The following is a 15,685-nucleotide window of genomic DNA, read 5'->3' as shown; positions in this document are numbered from 1 at the left end:
GGGGGGGGGGGGTAGATACAGTGAGAGAGAGAATGAGTGAAGCCCTCTGAAAGCATATATCACCTCTTAATTAACAGGCCCTCTGCATCCTCACCGTCCCGGCCGAGACAGACGGCTGGCGTTCAGCGAGCAGGAAGCTTTCATTTAATATGGCATATTAACATTGAAGTGGTGCTCTCAGACTGAGTGACTTGCAATAAGGCACTGGGGATGGGAGTTGATCAGGTTGTATGGATCACAATGAGAAAATGGATTCTTAGATCCAATGCTTTATCGATCCCCTTGATTCCCGATCATGGTAAATAGCATTCTCGGAGTTTAAACCCATTTTTTAATCTAACGATTTCCCCCAAAATGGCTACCCTTACACTGTATTTGATATGATCAGATTAAATCCAGCCTGGGACAATTGGGACATGGGACCATTTATTTTTGGGGGCAGGCCGGATTCACACCTGGGTCCGGGTGATTTCACTTGTCACATAGATATAATATGTGCCCGTTAAACTTATCAAAGATGGCCTTTTTTACCTTTACACATTAAATAATTGAATAATTGTGACTTGTTGAATGATCCGTTCATTTTTATTTGGAAAGCTGTGCAGACTTGAATACAGACGTCAGAGGCAAATAGGTTCCAGATTGTAGGCCCGAGGCGTTTTATAAATTCAGGACCTGCGCTTTCATTTATAAGTGGCTTTTAAGCACACACAAAAAATGGAGCTAATGACCGTACCTGAGCCAAGGCTTTGACTTATGAGCAGCTGATTGGATAGCAAAACCCACTCATGCAAAGATAATGTTTTCTCTTAGAGCCGAAACTCATTTCTAGACAAGGAATTAATGAATTGGTTGCGTTTTAACGTGCATTGTCATGATATCTGAGAGACCCCTGTTTAATAAGCAGGGCAGGTTTGATCCCGGTAACAGATATTGTGCTCATTAAAAGCTACATATTTGCTGACTCATTATAACGTCACTATGGAGAAGTGTGTCAGCAAACTCATACGAATCACCCTTTTTTTTGCCATAGTTTGGTAGAATTTCTCTTAATCTTCATGTTCCTTTTTCTCTTTTATTTTCCAGCCAAGTGTCCCAGAGCAGCTCCCTGGAGGAGGTCCACCTGGATGGGCTCCCCCCCGCCCCTCGCCTGGTGGAGATGAGGCGGGACCCCGTCCTGGGCTTCGGCTTCGTGGCAGGCAGCGAGAAACCAGTGGTGGTCCGCTCTGTCACTCCGGGTAGGCGCTATACTGTGCTGGATGTTTTCTGATATCACCACCACTCGACAAACTCAGAGATGGTTAAACTCAACACTTTGGGGCTTCAAACCATGCATTAGACAGAAAAAACCGGCAATACGGAAAGAAATGGGCTTTAACTGCATGTATTTCCCAAAGAATAACACAAGTTTTCAGTGACTTGTGTGGAGAACAAGCATCCAGCGATGCTGTAGTGCAGAACTCTGAGAGTTTGCATGTTTGCACTGAGGGCTTTCATTTGTAACTATTTGCAAAGTGCTAATCAATGCGAACAGTTGCTGTAATGATTGTTTAGAAGAGAACCATGCAGACTGTTGGCTATGATTGCACAAGTACTATTGACCCCATGCTACAACGAAAATGAGCTCAAAATAATGTTTGCTTTTAAGTGAGAGTAATGCGTATTTAGGTGGCCAAATTACTGCCAGAGCTCTGCTCACAGACCCCTATCAGCCATGCACAGACACACACCGCGGCATCAGAATCAATTGGCGCTGAATTCCAATCAGACAGTGGAACTGATGAATATTATAATTAGAGTTGTTGGGGCAAAGAGAGACAGAATATAAATGCTTGAGGACACAGAGGTTTATTAATGGTCACACCTATTGCGTGTGTTAGGAGTCGGACACACCCAAATGACCTGCTAGCTGCAATCTGTGGCTGACAGACTGAAAACGCTCTGCGCTGTGATCAACCATGGGCTTGTTTATTTGCATATAGGCGGTCCATCAGAGGGGAGACTGCTGCCAGGCGATGAGATCATCCTGATCAACGATGAACCCGTCAGTTCTGCTCCCAGAGAGCGAGTCATAGACCTCGTCAGGTAAATACCAAAAAACTTCAGAATGAGGTGGTTCGTTTTTTAAAGATAGAATAATCTCATAGTGTTTAGATAGCTAACTACATAGTTATGTCGAATAATTTTGGGTAAACCAACCCTTTTAAAAACATGATAACGGACATACTAAACAGCTTGCCTGACAAAGTCCCAGTCATTAGCATTAATTTGATTTTAAAATCTCATTATTAATTTCACCAAACTGTGAGGAACTCTAATGAAGTGCTTGCCAAGTATTTGTCATGCACTTCTCATTGGCTTATCACACAAGCACTGTTATTGTTATCCAGAAATATTCAGCATTAATAATAAGAAAGAAAAAACGTTTTGTTATTCCAATGCATAAGAATTCTTGTTTTGAAGCAGTGTGTGTGTGTGTGTGTGCGTGCGTGCGTGCGTGCGTGCGTGCGTGCGTGCGTGCGTGCGTGCGTGCGTGCGTGCGTGCTTCTGGTTTTATCTGTGTATTCTCGTAAGTATTGATTGCCAGAGGCGTCTCATTCCATTTCAGCCAAGCTAATCAAGTTCCCTCCACTTGTCTGCCATTGTTGTTCACTGTGATTGTTGTTTTCTGATGATTTTATTTGACTCTGTGATTTGGGGTCTTCTCGCTTCAGGAGCTGCAAAGAATCCATAATTTTGACTGTTGTCCAACCTTATCCTGTGAGTACATCAGCTTTTATCAGCCTTAAGGAAATGTATGTGTCATATTCATTCTTGCTTATATCACTCTGTATTGACGTTTTGTTTGGGCTTGGGCTCGGTTGACAGACTAATGCAATGCTGTTATTGGTCTTTTTTTTATGCATTCATTTTGCCCCATGCACTTCTTAAGATTGTATTTTGTTGTACCAAGGTTGTGTTTCAGTCAAATTGCCAACAAATAGCACTCTAAAATAAGACTTCCTGGGAATTAAAAGTTGGTGTATTAATGTTTTATTGATTTTTCCAATGTTACATTTATAGCTGACGGTTGAAATGTGTTTCTTCCCTCTCCCTTGGTGCATGTGTTTATCTTTCTCCCTCCATCTGTCTCCCTCTATCCTCTCGGTCTCTCTTCTTGGACGGTTGCCTCATAGTCCCCTAAGTCAGCGTTCATCAGTGCAGCCAAAAAAGCCATGCTCAAGTCCAATCCGGTCAAAGTGCGCTTTGCAGAGGAGGTCATTATAAACGGCCAGGTTCCAGTGAGTTCTAACACACACACACACAAACATGTACCCGCACACACTCTTATGTATGACCTATAAAGGCAAAGCCAGATGGTTACAGCATAAGACAAACAGTTGAGCTATGTCAGATTGATAAGACAATCTTGAAAATGTGCTATGAATGATCAGAATTCACATATTTAAACTCACCTGACATTTATTCTATCAGAGGCTTTACATTTAAATACTGATCATGTTCCTCATTTGCAGAACCCGGTGAAGGACAACTCTCTGCTGTTCATGCCAAATGTCCTGAAGGTCTACCTGGAGAACGGGCAGACCAAGTCTTTTCGCTTCGACAGCAGTACCTCTATCAAGGTGTCTTGTGTGTTTGTGTGTGTGATTGAGTGTGTGCTCCATCCCTTAAGGCACACTCGGCAAAATTAGCCGTCTCTGCAGCATCTATAATTACGAAGGGAGAAATTCATTTGCAGTGCAAATTAGTGTGTCTCGGTACGCACACACACAGACCATGAAATTCAATCACTTAGTTCCATTTGTTTGAGCAACTCATTTATTCCGGCATGGTGGCAAAGAGCACATTTACATATTTAGACCTGGAGCTTCAGTTGTGATCCACTGTGGCTTCCAGATTAGAGTTTAGAAAGTGCGGAGTCACTGCTATTTTTAGATTAACTGCAAATACTGTAATGTTATCTTATCAAGGCTTTTACTTTAATATTGATTAACATTATAAAAAGCATTATTTAAAGAGTATTCCTTAATTTATCTCTTCAATTATCAACATTTAGAATCTGTTTTAGTCATGCTACAAAGCTAGCAGTTATCCACAACTACAGTTATGTTAGCTGGTAAGCTAATTTGAGCTAGCTATAAAAAGAGTCATATTATTAAAGAAGCAGATTCTCTTAATAAAATGTTCTCTATAAAACATATGTATATCAAATGTTACATTATTTTGTATGTAAATATGAACAATTAATGGGCTTGAATTATAAACATGTACACCACAGAAAAAAAACCGCGTATTCTACCTCATACCCTTTGGTAGCAAAACACCTTTCTTACACTGTCGTATTCTGACCTTTCATATTTTACTCCTGAGAAATCACCATCTTTTCACATTTTCATCTTTGAAGATTTCCCTTCAAGGTTTCTGGGATAAAAAAAGTCAACCACTGGGTACAGAAAGGATATGCACTTTGAAAAAATACGTTTCGAAAAGTTGTCCCTCTTATTTTCAGCAGGTTATGAATACACTATGCCGTGTTTTCGTACTGGAAAAAGGAAAAGTATACTAAAATAAAAAGTTTTGATTTGTCCCAAAATGTGCTACACTAAGTAAATACAGAAGCATTGGAGAGCACACAAACACAATTGTCAGATGTTGGTGAGGCTGAATAGATCTTGCATGGGTTGATGCATAGACACAATTGTTAAGCACCATCATAATTAAATATACGTATGTGTGTTCACTTCAGGATGTGATTCTGACCCTGCAAGAGAAGCTGTCAATCAAATGCATCGAGCACTTCTCCCTGGTGTTGGAGCACCGGACAGAAGGCTCTGGAAGCAGACTGCTCCTGCTGCATGAGCAGGAGATGCTTACTCAGGTAGGAGATGTCTCTCCTCTTCATCACTTGTTGTCTCCTATCAATCAGACCCACACACACAGCAACTTGCACACATTCCTGCTCAGCATTCAAACAGCATTTTGACCCCGGTGTCATTTATCAGCACTGGCACAGCAGGGCGACAGCTCGCATTACACCTCCCCCCCTACACACACACAGAAATGCACAAAAACCCCACACACACTCACCCAGAGTGCCCGCTACATGCTAATGAGGTTGCAGGAACACGAGGGGACAGTTTTAATATTCATAACCACTCAGTTTAGATGTGAAGGCCTGCAAGTGGAACACACAATGGCAGTTTAAGAGTCACTGACATGCTTGATAAAACACACCCCTTGCTATAAAACAGCTGAGTGTCAATCGCGGTGACAGGTGTGTGGGAGAAAGCTGGTAGTCCTTGAAATATAAAAATACACTCCTTTGTCCTCTCTACACTTGCACATTAAATAATGTATCAAAAATAATCAATATTTAAAGGAAGATGCTAGTCTTGTGGTTTGGTGCTGAGAAATAAGTGGAATCAAATTCATGGACAACCACTGCAAGCAAGTCGGCTTTCTCAGGGCTACTGCTGCTGAATTAAATACAAATGTATTGAGGTTGTAATGTGGTTAGAATAACACTAATATGGCACTAGTCTACTATATATACACTGCAAGTGCTACATCTGATTTTTCAATCATCTGCTATTATTCAAGGACAATACACACAACATATTTCTATATTTTTAGCGGCCCATCAATTCTGTATTGCACTTCCATTTGGAGAGAGATTAAAAATCCTATTTCAGTCTGACATAATCTGACTTTTAGTATGGGTCAGTCGCTAATAACTCTGGATCCTACGATTCCCATAATGCATCTCCATTCTGTCTTACATTAAACCCTTCCTGCCCTACACATACTTACTTTATACCAAAAATAATTGCACTTTAGCACAAACCGCTTAGTCTTTTTTCCCATGTTGACCCTAAGTGTTTTATTTCTTCATGTCTGCTTCCTCTGTGTCCCCCAGGTGACCCAGAGGCCTGGCTGTGACAAGATGAAGTGTTTCTTTAGGATCAGCTTCGTGCCCAGGGACCCCGTGGAGCTGCTGCGGAGAGACGCTGTGGCATTTGAATACCTCTATGTGCAGGTGGGCAAAAATCAGCAGTAAAGTCCTAAAGCTGATTCTGTGAGATAGACAATGTGACAGGATGGATGCTTTCAAGAAACACATCGCCGATAAAGCCCCCCATTAAAAACACCCATACTGTCTAACGTAATAAAATGCTTCCCCTCCTTTGATAATGAATCAAGTGAAATATCCAGAGAGAAGGAAAGCTAATCACTGCTCACCATTGTGTGCTTCCGAGTCCTTCATGAGGGACTGGAAACTGTATGCCTTTGAAGGAAGCACGAGCCACAAAGGTTGAAAACAGTTTATTTCCGCTCTGCGGGGATAACCTGCTGCTTGAGTTGCTGGACGGAGAGATGAAATGAAAATGCAGTTCACAAGCCCAAAAACTTGACTTTAAGATAACTTTGCTCTCCGTTTTGCCGCAGAGTTGTAACGATGTGGTTTTGGAGCGTTTCGGCCCGGAGCTGAAGTACGATGCCGCGCTACGATTGGCCGCTCTGCAGATGTACATCCTCACGATGACAACCAGACAGAGCCAGAAAGTCTCCCTCAAATACATCCAGTAAGTTGTATGTGGTGTAAACCCATGTGTTATTAGGAAGCACTTTCTACGAGAATTGGTCGGAGTATTGAGTAACTTAATGCTGCAAATCAATCTCCCCTCAATAGAAAGGAGTGGGGTCTGCCGCTGTTCCTCCCCCCCGCCGTGCTGACCAGCATGAAGGAGAAAAACATAAAGAAGGCTCTGACACACATCCTCAAAACCAACCAGAACCTCGTGCCTCCAGGGAAAAAAGTAAGCAACTCTCTTTCATCTTTGTTTGCCCTTGTTAATAAACCTCTGACACACCGACATGCACACAAACACAGTCTGTGTGTCTTCTGACGCAATATCCTAAAATAGCACCGCTGCCATCCTCCACCTCGTAAAGGTTCTCACCCTTGTCAACCTAAGACCCTTTGTCGAGCCAGACCTTGAATACTAATGTGAGTTAAATTCATTACCAAACTGTATGCGTAATCAAATATTAATATTCACACACACTCGGTCACTCCGACTCCAGCTCAACTTTGAAGCTCTTTTTAAAAAAGGTTGTATTGGTAAAGGCATTTATTCTCATATTTCCTTTAACACTTACAAAAATGCAGCACAGCAAAACTAAAGTAATCCAAGTAAATAGGGTTAGCTACAAGAAAGTATAAATAATGTTGTTTTGTTTTTCTCTAAAATTAGTTTTTTGTGAACGGGGAAAAAAATAAGTCCTGTGTTTTTATTAAAAACACATCTGTGTGCCTTAAGATTGCTCTCGGTCACATGTCTACTGAACACGGGCCCCATAGTTTATTTTGAGACAATCCCACAAACACCATCATGCTTTCATAACAGAGCCAAATACTATATGTATTAAGTCCTTCTGAATGTTTTGACTCCTTACTTCCAAGAACTAAAGCTCAACTGTTTTAGGAAATTACTTTCTTTTTTCAAATGGTGTTATATATTTTTGGCCATTTTTTTAAATATGCATCTTAAGTAGTAATGTTGTAGTGTTCCTGAGCTGTTGGTGTGTTGGGTTTTTAACTATAAAGGACCATTTATATTCAATATGTAGTTTCACAAATATGTAAATCATCCTTTAGTTTTACGGCTCACATACAAAATAAAAATGTCAAAAGTGTACCTGTCCGAGTTTCTAAAAATGTGTGTATGCTTATTGCTTAATCAGATGTGCTCGTTTTTGTATTTCTGCCTTACACAGCTTCATGTAGTGGATGTAGGAATGTATTTCACACACCTGAACTCCATATTTGTGTATAAAATCTCAGGCTTACCGGAGTGATATTGATCTCTCCCCCTGAAGCCTGCAGCAGTGTGATGTGCTGGCTGATCATTTGCATTCACAGTGACAGCTGATATCCAGTCCACTCATTAGGGAGAAATATGTCAGAGCAACATCAACACACTGACAAGCAATCCAAAACATTGACGTTCCATATTAGCTCTCTTCTTACGGCCTTGAATTGATCTCAGTCCTCGCTTAAAGAGGCAGCTCGCTCTTTTGTAGAAAGACTGAGCAAGAATTAAAACGAAAAACGGCCCATTAGCCTTTTGTGTCTGAGACTAATCTTACATTTAGGTGCAACCAGGAGAATGTACAATAGATATAGCTCCCTCGGATCATTAAAAAGTATTTAAAGGAATTGGATTTATTCATCTGTAAATGTCTTATACTGTATCAATGTTTCTAAAAGCCGAAGAAATGGGAAGTAGTCTTTGTTTTCTGTCAATTTTAGATTGAAGATTTAGAAATAACTGGTAATATGGTGCCATGATAGTGTACCATATACATCTGATTAGTATTGTTAGTGGTAAAATATATATATATAGAAATGAAGAATTCCAAATGAACACAGAGAACATGTCATAGATATGTGTGTGTCCGTGCAGGCATCAGTACTTTGCACAAATGCACTTTAAAGTGGAAAATCTCATTGACTCTAAATGGCTGGAGCGAAGCACATCCACACAAGAAAGCCATAAAGAGTTCTGCAGTGCTTTCGATTTTGATCCGATTTAAATGACATGATGGGGTATAATGGAAAATCAGCGGTCTGGATCAAAATGGCTCGAGAGTGCTTTACGTCCTGGCATTAGGAAGCAATTGTTCAGGTGGAAGTGATTCCGTTTTAATGCTTACTTATGCATTTCACTTTGTTCTCTGTGCAGCTGACCGCTTTGCAGGCCAAGGTGCATTACCTGAGGTACCTCAGTGAACTCAGACTCTACGGAGGGAGGGAGTTCAAATCAATACTACTGGTAAGACCATTGTTCTGGAAAGAAAGTTTGAAAACAAACTTAAGTTGAACTCTATCAAACTCTTTTAGGATAAAAGTTTGAACACCTGGTTTGTCTTTGTGCAGCAAGGGGAGAAACAGACAGATGTGACGCTGTTGGTGGGCCCCCGCTACGGCATCAGTCACGTGATCAACACACGGACCAACCTAGTGGCCCTGTTGGCCGACTTCAGCCACGTGAACCGCATTGAGATCATCACTGAGGACGAGACCAACGTCCGGCTGGAGCTGCATGTCCTGGATGTCAGGGTGAGCACAGATCTGTCAGAAAGTGCCAGAAAACATTATTCTGCCCTGCCGAAATAAAAGCATCTGTTGTTTTTCCTTTCCCTTCTAACACAGCCCATCACACTGATCATGGAGTCCAGTGATGCCATGAACCTGGCCTGTCTAACAGCAGGATACTACCGCCTCCTAGTGGACGCAAGGAGATCTATCTTCAGCATGCCTCTCTGCAACAGCACTGGAGGGGATGACCCTAGTGAGTTAATGTGTATGTGTGTCTGTGTGGATTTTCTACTAACTTATGCAAAAATGCAATTTCAAGAGTTCATTCACAGTTCACTGCTTACATTCTGTTTTTAAATTGTTTCCTGAAACATGGGAATTGATTTTCCTTTGGGTGAGAAAATGTTTTAGGTTGAAGCAACACAAGTTAATTGTCCTGGCAGAGCACTCACATATTTAAAAGAAGTTGAGAAGAACAAGACTCGCAGGCTTAAAAATGTATGCTTCACAGTGCAGCGTAAAAACCTCAGAAGTCTGGAAGTGGAGCACTCAAAAAAAGAGAGCCACTTTCAAATGTAACCAACATGAAATATAAAACACATGAAATAATTAGGACTTTTATTTCTGCTCTGTGCAGGTCAGGATCGCGTCCTGGAATGGCCGTACAGCATATCTTTGGGGGACAACGAGGAGCCCCCCCCCAGCGAGGGAGAGGTCTACACCAGGAACTCGCAGTATTCAGACAACGGGCAGAGAGAGAACAGCATTCCCTCTTGCTTCCACGAGCAACAAAACCCTGACAGAGACCTCGGGACACGCAGAAGTCCGTTACCCCCTCCTCTTCCCCCCGCGACCAGACACAAACCTCAAGACTCGCCTCGGAGCGCTAAGGTGTCCTTTATCTTTGGGGGGGACCCTCCTCTGAACCGGCCCAAGAACTTAGGCTATGAAAGGCTGATGGAGAGTCCGGAGGTCCCCGAGCACAGACCCCCGTACCTGCACAACAACGTGGACTTCAGGCCTCAGGACAGGGTGCCGTTTCAGTTCAGCGGTCTGACACATGTGTACAGCAACATTATAACTGAGGAGGGGGGGGAGGAGCCGCTGCTGAGGGACCTGTTCTACCGCGACACGACGGACGACGCGGAGGACGACGACGACGATGAAGACTCCACGGGCGGGACACCCATCGCTGAGAACTGCGGCAACCAGGGAGGAGGGTTAGGGACGGCGGCGGGGAACGCCACCTTCCTTACACTGTCTGGTTCGACCGACGACATCATCGACCTCACCTCCCTGCCCCCCCCCGAGGGAGACGACAGCGTCGACGAACCCGAGGACGACTCGCTGCTGCAGACCCTCAACCTCGCCATCGCGGCCCCCCCGCCGGGCTTTCGGGACAGCTCAGACGAGGACGGCGCCCCCGAGGGAAGGCCGCTCAGCACACGGCAAAACGACGACATCCCGGTGTCGTTAATCGATGCCGTTCCAACTCACGAGGAGGCGGAGGGGAGCAGGGGAGGGGGGAGAAGGCTGGATAATGCCGTCATGAAAACTTTACTGGCGGTGGAGGCTCTGTCTGTCTCTGATCAGAGGCCTCCACCGCCACCACCACCACCGCCCAGCAACAGCCACAATCATCCAGGTCTGTTGATACTCTTTGTTTAGACCTCTTTACTTAACCAAACTAAATCTGTGTCAGAACTTTAGTAGTTATTTGTTGTCATTAATGTGTTTTATTTCTACCATTTAGCCTTAATTCTGTGCCCACTTGCCTCCTTTAAGTCAGTAAAAACACATCCATGACATCAGGTCACTTGCCTTCTCAAATGCAAATCATAGACACATTTAACAGCAGCTAGAGTATCTATTTATTGACCTATATTTAACTTCCTATCTCTTATCGCCTAGGAGTCTACTCATCTCGAGGCTTGAGCGCCGAGTCGTCGTCAGATTCTGGAAATGAGACCAACTCCTCAGAGATGACGGAGATCTCTGAGCTGGTCGCTTCTCAACGGCTCAACGAGAGCCACATGCGTCTCATGGTGGCCACGAGGGAGGGGTACCAACCTTTAATTGAGGAGAAAACTGATTTCCCCGTGTCACCCACCCCAGTAGGAACGATACAGAAAAGACCCCGTAGTCCAACGCGACACCTCCACCCTCCGGCAGTTCCTCCGAGGCGGAGCCCCCTATTGGACCCTGCTGCATCATCGGGGCCAGACACTTTGGTGTTGAGGACCCAGAATAACCTCTCAGCCACTCTCCAGCGCCCCAGTTCAACCACACCAGGAGGCAAGCATCACAGGAAGTCTGCAGACTCCAGCGGGAAGTACAACACCTTCAGCACAAGGGAGGGGCATCGGGGTGAGGCCGGTGGGAGCCGCGTCCATCTGGAAATGGACCAGCGCACTTCCTTCTGCGAGCGAGGGGAAAGTCAAAGAAGACAGAACTCTTTTTTGGGAGAAAGTTCTGCAGCTGAGGGCGTTGCAATGAACAGCCTCCCCCGGGAGCAGCACAGACTCCCCCGCCCTCCCTCCGCCTCCTCCAATCGCATGTTAGATGCTGTCAACTTGGGGGACTGCGGGGGAGATAACGGAGCGGCAGCTGTCGAGCAAGACGAACATTTAGTCGTTGCTTCACTGCTGTCCCCGAGCAAACAGGGGTCGGACGTACAGAACGACCATCAGCCCATCTCCAGACAACAGAGTGTAGCACGCTTGTGTGAGTACCATCTGGCAAAAAGGATTTCAAATTTGCAAGGAGAAGCCCACAGTTCACTGCAGGGGTCTCTGTGCTCCTCACTGGATGCGGGGGGCAGCACCAACAGCAGTGCCTGCGCCACCCCCACCGACTCCCCGGTCGGTGCCGGTGCAGTTGAAGCAAAACACCGGCATTCGCAAAGACACCCGCTTTCCAGTTCCTCATCCTCATTGCTCAGGGTTCTAAACCATGAAGACAACAAACCTGGGATGTCTCGCGGGCTCTCCAGCCAGAGCGCTCAAGGAAAGGACCTCCACCCTCATGCGGATCCGGCCCTCCTACGGAAAATGCTGCCCAACATTCACCCTCCGGCTGCCGGGGCTGAACCAGGCCGGCCCTCCTCAGCCAAGCATAAAGAGACCACAGGTACTGGGAGCAAGAGACCCCACAATGATGTGCATGCTAAGCAACAGGCCTGTTTAAAGGGGCTGAACCAGAAGGAGGGCAGTGAGGCCTACAGACAACTGATTAACTATCTAACAGTCAGCCAGATGCATCAGGGAGGGAAGCTGCACAGTGCAGGCTTGGGAGGGGCAGTAAAGAAGGACACCAGGCGCTTTATCACTAGTAACCCTCAGCTGGTGGAAATGGTTAAGAATAGGAGCAACACCATTGCTCGCTGCCCGTGTATGCCTTCCTCAATATCATCCCCGTTCCTCAGCCCAAATGTAGTAACCCCTAACGCGAACCCCATGCAGCTGGCAAATAGAAACCCTCAGTCATACCATTCTGCCACCCTTCCTGCCAAACTCAAGGGAAGTCTCGACATGCATGCTCAGAGACTGAATGAGAGTCTAGATTTAAGGGCAGCTGCGGCTGAGAGGAGAAGCTCCTTTTCGGGCCTGGAGAGTGAACTAGAGAGGAGTGGTATGGACCCAGAGCACTTCCTTTCACTTTATAAGAGAGAGGGCTGTATCAGTCGCGATGGGGGATTCAATACAGTTGGAAACCGTGATGGTGGGGGTACCAATAACCGTCCCCCACCTCGGTCAAGAAGCCAACCTAGTAACAGCAATGAGGACTGGTTCAGGTCAGACCCGAGGGCAAAGCATGCAGTCCGTCAGTCCCCTCATTCTCGTCCTAATGATTCTCTCTGTTTCTCTGCCGCCCCCAGTGTAAGTGGTCAACGGGCAGACCTCAACACCGTCTCTCTAGGAAGGGGAGACCACCCTTCAGCTTTTAGCAGGCAGATATCTACCGGCAATAGGGCTTGCATTACATCTCCAACTCCCAACCTACCTTCTCCACCACCTCCCACACCACCTCCTCCACCTCCTTTGTCTTCTCCCTTGCAAGCCAATGCTATCTCCAGCAACTGCACGCAGGATAACATGCCCTATTCTGTCCAGGCCCGGCAGAACCACATTCAGGCCGTAAACCCGCAGACGGATCCCTTCTGCAATAGCCTGCAACGGGGCCGGGAGCTCAGGCGCAGCACCAGCAACGTGAATGGCAGCTCTGGGAGCGTGGAGGCTCTGTTCGATAAGCCCACGCGGAGCCGGAGCCAGCAGCCGTTGTCACCATCTGTGCCCCAGCAAGGTGAGACCAAAGTCCAGCGAAGGCCCACGAGGAAGCGGCTCTCCAAGAGCTACTCCCAGGGCTCCGTGTCTTCCCACACATGCTGGTCTACCGCCAGCAGCAGGATGGACAGCAGAAGGGCTTCTGTGGCATTTCCATTGCAGAAACACATGAAGGGCTCCCAAAAACTAGACACCAGTCCCTGGAGATGCAACGGGCCCTTTAGCTACTGCTTCTTCAAACCTAAGAGTGAGGCAGAGGAGGATGAAATCGAGTGGGAGAGTACCAGAAGAAGCCGTGGTGGGAGCGATATTGATAATGGCGGTGCAGCTGCAGCCATGTCGCCCTGTGGGGCAGCCGTGGATGTAGCTGGAGAGCAGCTGTATGGAGAGGTCCTCAATAACATGAGCTTCAGCGACCGGCTCGCACGAATCAACGCACTCAAGGACCGAATGTACGGCTTCCCTTCCGGCTTCATCGATGTCCGACGAGACGCCAGCGAGCTCATCGCTCTGGTGAGATCCAGCGTAGGTCGCTGCGATCGTGGAGCCCAGATGCCCCTCCAGGATGTTTCCCAGTACAAGCAGCTCCTCTCTGTGGAGTCGAAGGAATTAGGCCGGGCATGCCGCAGGATGGCGCAGGCTCACAGCAGTCCTGAGGAGATGCTGCTAGCTGTGACGTGTAGCTTCCAGGTGCTGTGCTGTCTCTGCGAGGCCTGCATGTGTCTGGTCAGGGGGCTCGGAGCTTCAGCCTCACACCAACAGAGAGAGGTCGTGGCAAAGGTGGACGAGGTTGTGATGAACTATATCTGTCTGCTCAAAGCGGCTGAGGTTGCCACCGTGGGAGCCCCAGGGGAGCACAGCGTGAAGGCCCTGGTCCGCCACTCCAGCACCATGTCGGCAATTGCTAACGCACTCACCCGCTCCCTTAAAACGCTGCTTAGCAAGTAGAGGCTACTCTTTATGCTCTATAGTGTGGCCTACGCAGTCAGTAGAAGTCTGTCTTTAAGCATCGTGTTAGTTCAGCTGGATATATTTTTCATACAAGGTCTAGACGATCTCCATGTTAAAACCAATAAAGTGTAGTTGCAGTTTAACATTACACAAAATAAAGAGTATGATGCTGAAAGGCAGTCCCGTCTGACTGCCCTTGCTTTTTTCTGATGACAATATTGTAATGTTTATTTACAAAGCCATACTGTCACAGACCTTTGTAATATCATATGTACCTAATAGATACTCTTTTACCTGTGCATTATGTAACTTATTTAAAAAAATGTATATAATGTACATAAATACAATATATAACTATATTATTTGCCGTAGCAGTGTCAAGAAGCAAATGAGCTTAATTTGCTCTAATATTGTACCATGCTGGAATAATCCACTTTCAGTTCGATCCGTTCAATAAGTGCAGTTTTACTACAGATATTTATAATCAACCTGTGGAAATGTGTCACTGTCAGTCAAGTGAGGAAAGTGTGGTGGTTTCTTGAAAGATAAGAGAAATATTTGTCAGAAATGTTGAAAATACTGCACTCACAGCGTCATCATTTACCACATAGATTATTTTCAGAATTATAAACAGCATATATAAAAAAAGGTAAATATATATAAGTATAATAATATGTTAATATTACAAATCTAGATTTTTTTATTTATTACAAAATATGTCAGATTGACCACTGTGTTAATTATCTCTAATAATTTATTTATATAGGTTTTTGTGTTTTATTATCTCCTGTTTTGGAATAAGTTCTGTGCTCGAATGATTTATTATTCCACACTCTGTATCAGGATGCAGTTATGTCTCTTGAGAAGAAATACAATTCCTGTTTGTTTTTTCAATAATCCACAAACCTATTAAAAAATATTTTACAGATATGTTTGCCATCTGTCTCTTGGTTTTAATGGTTTAATGTAACATACTGTACGCACAATTTGACACTATTAAAAAGATATTCTATTATGAGGCTTATCATATTAAAAGAGAAAAATACTTTGTGGATGAACCATCCACTTTGAATGCAAAGTTGACATATTTTTAAATATATTTTCCTAATTCAAGATATTTGGTTTTTACATGCATTCAGGGTACAGTAAAGAACGATTTTCAAGTTAACTTTTTTACAAGTTTAGGGTTCATGATGGCTGCAGATGGCCTGTAAACTCGAGCCACTCCATTGCCCATTTATTTGGATTTAAGGTAGAAGAAGTAGCAGTCGTTAAAAGTATAGGGTTGAATAAATGATATGGGGTAACTTGAGTGAATAAGAATCGAGGGTTATGTGTTGTCATTATT

At 44.8% G+C, this 15,685-nt stretch overlaps 1 protein-coding gene across 3 annotated transcripts in view; it reads left to right on the top strand.

Moving 5' to 3' along the window:
* The window catches only part of LOC104944391 (FERM and PDZ domain-containing protein 4-like), a 35,502-nt gene extending 20,237 nt beyond the window's left edge, over positions 1-15,265 (top strand). The window contains exons 3-17 of one of the 3 annotated variants that reach the window (XM_010769917.1): positions 1,087-1,238; positions 1,983-2,085; positions 2,715-2,760; positions 3,177-3,281; positions 3,516-3,623; positions 4,748-4,879; positions 5,918-6,037; positions 6,448-6,584; positions 6,692-6,818; positions 8,748-8,837; positions 8,942-9,124; positions 9,218-9,356; positions 9,741-10,748; positions 11,015-12,232; positions 12,981-13,065. In XM_010769917.1, the coding sequence (XP_010768219.1) occupies positions 1,087-1,238; positions 1,983-2,085; positions 2,715-2,760; positions 3,177-3,281; positions 3,516-3,623; positions 4,748-4,879; positions 5,918-6,037; positions 6,448-6,584; positions 6,692-6,818; positions 8,748-8,837; positions 8,942-9,124; positions 9,218-9,356; positions 9,741-10,748; positions 11,015-12,232; positions 12,981-12,985 (3,673 nt within the window). In that variant the 3' untranslated portion in view covers positions 12,986-13,065. Of the gene's footprint in view, positions 1-1,086; positions 1,239-1,982; positions 2,086-2,714; positions 2,761-3,176; positions 3,282-3,515; positions 3,624-4,747; positions 4,880-5,917; positions 6,038-6,447; positions 6,585-6,691; positions 6,819-8,747; positions 8,838-8,941; positions 9,125-9,217; positions 9,357-9,740; positions 10,749-11,014 lie in introns of those variants that run through there. The other 2 variants (XM_010769915.1, XM_010769916.1) reach the window with 2 other exon arrangements.
* Positions 15,266-15,685: the final 420 nt, after the last annotated feature.

The sequence above is a fragment of the Notothenia coriiceps genome, unplaced genomic scaffold (genome assembly GCF_000735185.1).
Source record: "Notothenia coriiceps isolate Sejong01 unplaced genomic scaffold, NC01 NC01_scaffold00008046, whole genome shotgun sequence".
Classification (NCBI taxonomy): domain Eukaryota; kingdom Metazoa; phylum Chordata; class Actinopteri; order Perciformes; family Nototheniidae; genus Notothenia; species Notothenia coriiceps.
This window is presented reverse-complemented; position numbering and strand designations above follow the sequence as displayed.